Raw genomic sequence first — 5467 nt, forward strand, 5'->3', positions numbered from 1 at the left:
AGGTGTCCCAGGTGGGCCCTGGGCCTGCAAACCTCAGGGCCTCCTCAGGCCTCCTCCGGGTGCTGGAGAGCTCCGCGTTGTGGTTGTACCAAACGGGCTTGGTCTCGGTTTTCAGGCAGCTGGGGTTTCATTTCTTTAAATAAAATTTTAAACATATCGTCTAGTAACGTCATGTAATCCGAGGACAAGAAAAGAGAAACCCAGAACACTCGAAAGGGGTGGTGGGGGCCGGACCAGGGTCAGGCCAGAAGCTCTGCTCTGCAACCCGCGGGGGAGCAGCGCGTTATTTTAATTTGCTGGCTTCTGAAGCCGAGAAGAGGCTGCCCTGGAAAAGCAACTGTGGGAGAAGATGGGGTGCAGGTAAATATCATTAAATGAAAATCTGCTCTCCCAACCCAAGTTCACCACCAGCATTCGCCCCCAGAGGCGGGGCTGCTTAGACCCAGCTCCCGCACCAGCCACTCCCTTTCCCGCGCAGCCGATATTCTAGCCCCGGCGAGGCTGGCGGGCAACCCAGCGGAGTCCCGGCTAGTTGGCCGGACCCTTGGTTCTCGCCCGCAGACGCGACTCCCTGGCTCGCACTTCTGGAGCGGGAGGTGTAGCAAAAGAAGCCTGTGGGGGCAGCGCACGGCGCGCCAGTCTGGGTCCGGCTGCAGCCCGGAAAGCGATTGAGGGCTTTATTACTTTGATAATAGATTAAGAAAAAAAAATTTTATTTTTCGATTCGAACCAATAAAGCAGACAAGGGCAAAATCAAGCCGGTCCCTCGCACTGGCCACCGAGCCCAGAGCCTGCCGCCTTCCCCGCGGGCGAACTGGCCGAGGCGCCCGGCTCCTACCTTCCTCCCGCCAGCAGCCTGCCGGACCAGCCGCCGCTCTTCGGGGCGGAGGAGGCAGTCCGGGACGGAAACACACACCTCCAGCCTTTGCAAGCGGGCTGGGACGAGGGTCAGGCCCCAAAACAATACGCCCCGTCCCCCCAGCGCGGCCCAACCGCTTCCCAGTCCTTTCCTCCCAGGTGGCTTAGGTAGCGGTAAATGCCGTACAGGAGGGCGAAGATTTGGGGCTGCTCTGGCAGGTTGGGAATGCGAGGAGGAAAAAAGCGGAAAGAGACGGAGAGACAGCGCGCGCGCGCGCGCGAAAGAGCTCTTGTCTATAGATTATCCACATAATATATATTTTTGTAGCTTTTTTTCTCTCGACACTGATCAATGCGCACTCGGATCGCTGGGCGGCCTCCCTCCAAGCCGGGTCGCTTTTTCTAGTCTAAATAAATAAATACAGGGAACCAGATGGGAGAGAAAATTGCCCATTCCGCCGCCGCCTTCGCCGCCGCCCCGCCCGCCATCCCTGCCTTTGCTTCGCGCGCCTGGCACCCTAATAGAGCGCAGCTCAATGGATAACGCCACCCTACATACCCACACGAAAATGAAAACCTATGTTTTTAAAATATAAAAAGTAGCACCTGCTGCTGTAACAAAAAGAACCCCCAAAAGGCAAGGAAGAGGCCAGCAGCCCGGTTCCTAACATGCACCCGCTCCCCGCGGCCGCCGCGCCGGAATCTCAGCGCCTCCCGAAGAGCCATGCGCCTGGCGCTATTTATAGCCGGGGGCTGTCTCGGACTGTACCACCGCCGCTCGCCGGGGCTGCCGACGGGGGAGGCGCGCAAGGCCGGCGCCGCCCCACACCGCCCAGCTGCCGGCCGCCGCCCGCTGCCAGGCGGGAGCCCCCTCAACATCGTGCCCTCTCAGGGCTTCGCGCCCCCCTCCTTTGCGCGCGCACACTCGCCGCCCCCACCCCTGGTCTGACTGACATGTTTCTTCTTTGCCCTCTGGCCCCATATTAGGATATGAGAGGGAGAGAGAGAGAGAGAGAGAGAGAAACAAAGCGAAAGAGAGAGAGAGAGAGAGAAGAGAGGAGAGGGAGGGAGAGAGAGAGGGGGGAGAGGAGAGAGAGAGCGCGAGCGCGAGCGAGCGAGAGAAGAGAGAAAGAGAGCAGAGAGCGAGAGGAGAGCGAGGTATAGAGAAACCGAGGGGAAGAGAACCCGAGTGTGTGTATGTGTGTGCGTGTGTGAGCGCGAGCGAGCTTGCGAGGGAGAGGAGCGAGAGAGTGCGAGCGAGAAAGAATAAAAGGAAAGAAGATTTTCTCTATGTATATAAAGATGGCCACGTTAGCAAACGGACAGGCTGACAACGCGAGCCTCAGTACCAACGGGCTCGGCAGCAGCCCGGGTAGCGCCGGGCACATGAACGGATTAAGCCACAGCCCGGGGAACCCGTCGACCATTCCCATGAAGGACCACGATGCCATCAAGCTGTTCATTGGGCAGATCCCCCGCAACCTGGATGAGAAAGACCTCAAGCCCCTCTTCGAGGAGTTCGGCAAGATCTACGAGCTTACGGTTCTGAAGGACAGGTTCACAGGCATGCACAAAGGTGAGTGCACCTTTCCCTCCCAACTTTGCTGTGGAGAAGGAGCGGGCGGGCGGGCCGGCCGGCCGGCAGGCGACTGACTAGCGAGAGACAGCGCGAGAGGGAGCCTCGGGCGGACACCGAGGAGGGAGGCGCTCGGGCAGCAGAGACCAGGACTGGGGTGCGTGGGGAGCTGTTCTCTGGGGCAAGGCTGGGTTTGGGGCGAGGAGCTGATAGAAGCGGTGCCGTGGAGAGAGCAGTGGGAGCAGAAGAAGAGAAAGACAGGATCGAAGGGAAACGGGGCTTGGATTTTTGGGTACAGCGACTTGAATGGTTGGGATGGGGACGTCTGCACCGGCAGAGCCCGGGACTCTGAGCAGACTGGCAGGCGCTCAGCCGGCCGGGGATCGCGGGTGCTGTCCATCGCGGTGGTGCTGAAAATACTAAGAGGAGATGGTCTCCTCCTCCTCCGCTCCGGGCCAGAGTAGCAGGAGCGCGGCCGTCTAAAAAAGGAGAGAGGTGACAAATTTAAAGAGCTATTTTTATTTAGCTTATCAGTTTAACAGTAAACTCTCCCTATAGAGCTGTGTACCTCAATAATCCGGTTGTGGTGTTAGTGGTGGGGGAGGGGGATTGGATGTTTGAAGGAAGGAGGGACAGAACCTAAGGCAAGAATTAGCAAGGAACCAGCTATCCCCAGGGTGGAGTGGGGAGTTGGGCAAGCCTGAACGATCCCCTTTTCAGGAAAGTGAGGCTTGTGGGGGGAAATCTGTGTGTGCAAGATATGCATTTTGAAGGTGTAGCCTAAATTATCCCAAACTCACCATGCAGAGAGGTTTATAGTACATTATTTCTCTCCCTTGAAGCAATCATTGCTAGTGAATGCTTGGGGGAGGGGAGACAGAATAATCAAAGAATTAAAACCCAGTAACTTTTTAGGAAGTAGTCATGGGAATTGTCTGCAGCCTTCCTGTTTTCTCCTTGTTTTATTATCTTTAAAGCAGAGCCCCAAATGTGTTCAGTTGTAGAACGTGTGTGGGTGGCTGGTGGGTGACGAAATTAGCCCAGTGCTCTGCTCCCTAACAGTAATATATAGGATGTGCAGTGGGGATTAATTGGGGCTGGAGCTGTGTGGGCAAGTTAAATGCTCTCTGAGAGAGATTGATTGTCAGGCAAGGAAGGAGCATCAGGCTATGGAAGTTGTAAAGGATGTGTGTGGACATTCTGTTTTTAATAAACAGTAGTGTGGAGAGCCACTGAAGATGCTGTGTTAGAGGTGGTGGTTTTAAGGATGAAAACACACACGCACATGCACACACACACACATACACACACACACACACACACAGCAACCTCATCCTTGGCCACAAATGGGCTATGAACAGAGCTGATCCTCCGGCACATTAGGTGCAGAGCACGGAGCTGTCTGGCTCTCTAAGCAGCAGTGGTTTTCACTATCACAACCTCCCTCTTTCTCCAGCCCTCCCTTCATCCGAATACTAAGCACAGCTCCAAACTCTTCATAGTTGGAGTCCCAGAGAGCAGTTTTTATTGGCTTTAGCATCTTCCAGCTTGCCTGCTGAGGAGTAAATCTTAAAGTTAATGGCATGTTGAGTAGCACAAAAACACAGAAGAATGGAAATATACTGGGTTTGTTGGGGTGGGGTGAGGGTGGGGGCTGTAATGGAGAGAGAAACCAACCTTTATCCAATATGGAGAAAATGTCTGTCTATTCGGAAGAGAAACTAGAAAGGTGGAATGGGGAGGCAGTGTTCGAAATTTGTTTCCTTTTCTCCCCTCTCAAGTCAACCATAGCTATGTAGTTTTTCCCTTTCCAATCAAGCTCCCTAGAAGCTAATCTAGGATTGTGCCAAACCTTTGTCATTCTAATATGTCCCCAGATTCAACAATAGTAATAATTAAAATTAAAAAGCATATGTAGGGAATTCCTTTGCCCATCTTAATGATCAGTTCTTGTGACGATTTGAGATTTTCAAGTTAGAAAAAAAATCAAAACCCACTAGAGGCAAAAGACAGTTGTGAAGAGCTGAGCTTCCTATGAGATCTGGGTTGGAGCACTTTATTTGCTTCTTTATTTCAAATGAAGATTAACTTTAACAATATTCCTTGGTTTCTTCTCATGATCCCTTCTTACTGGGATCATTACTGTTTCCGATATTATTTGGACTCCCTTGTATTGTAACAAAGAAGTAGAATTATCATCATTTGTATGAGGAAGGTAGAAAAGGTTATGATATGGTTATATCATATGTATGATATCACATATATACATACACATATCTAGCCAGTGTTCCTACGACAAGGAAAACTTCATTTTCTAAATAATTCTTCCCCTAAACTGACTCAGTTCGTCACAGGCAGGCCTGTTGGCTTCGGCATGCTGGGTGCCTCGTTGTCGCAGCTCACCCTTCAGAGACTGAGCATATATTTTTCCCTATGAAACTTCCTGCTTCTTCTTCCCTTCAATTTTTATAGGCAAGGTTGAACCACAATGTCTCAGTGCCTGGAAGCTCTGGGAGAGCTGAATAAATGAGACAGTTTCTGAGGTCTGGTTTATTCAGTCCTAGAAGAGTTTGAACTCCTCCTTCAGTGATACAGCCTGATTTATTAGTTAATCCTGATAAAATAAGCCTCCGGCCACCTTAAAAAATTACCCACTTTCCATTGGTGATTAATTACTGTTAAGTCAAAATCATGATGAGGCTTTAAGAGTGAGAGTTGCATTTGGCTTCTAGATTTTCCCCAACTCTAAATGACAACATGAAGCTAGGGATAGAAATATACCTTTGTTAAGCCTTGTTTCAAGGGATATCTGTGGCTCTTTCTCTCCTCTTTTTGAATATCTAACTTCTAAGATATCATACTGGGATAAAATTGAGAGACATCTCAAGACAGTGGTCTCCAGTGTGGATGGGATATATGTGGTATTGGGAAAGAAAAAATGAAAGAAGGAAGGAAAGAAGGAAGGAAGGAAGGAAGGAAGGAAGGAAGGAAGGAAGGAAGGAAGGAAGGAAGGAAGGAGAGCGGGAGAGAGAA

General features: G+C 51.4%; 1 protein-coding gene across 16 annotated transcripts in view; it reads left to right on the forward strand.

The window, feature by feature from the left end:
* The first annotated feature begins 1991 nt into the window (after positions 1-1991).
* Positions 1992-5467, forward strand: part of CELF4 (CUGBP Elav-like family member 4) — a 294610-nt gene continuing 291134 nt past the window's right edge. For 12 of the 16 annotated variants that reach the window (XM_025038703.1, XM_025038704.1, XM_025038713.1 and 9 more), the window contains exon 1: positions 2149-2434. In XM_025038703.1, coding sequence (XP_024894471.1) covers positions 2149-2434 — 286 coding nt within the window. Of the gene's footprint in view, positions 2435-5467 lie in introns of all 16 variants that reach the window. The other 4 variants (XM_025038707.1, XM_025038714.1, XM_006919954.1 and 1 more) reach the window with 2 other exon arrangements.

The sequence above is a fragment of the Pteropus alecto genome, unplaced genomic scaffold (assembly GCF_000325575.1).
Source record: "Pteropus alecto unplaced genomic scaffold, ASM32557v1 scaffold146, whole genome shotgun sequence".
NCBI lineage: Eukaryota > Metazoa > Chordata > Mammalia > Chiroptera > Pteropodidae > Pteropus > Pteropus alecto.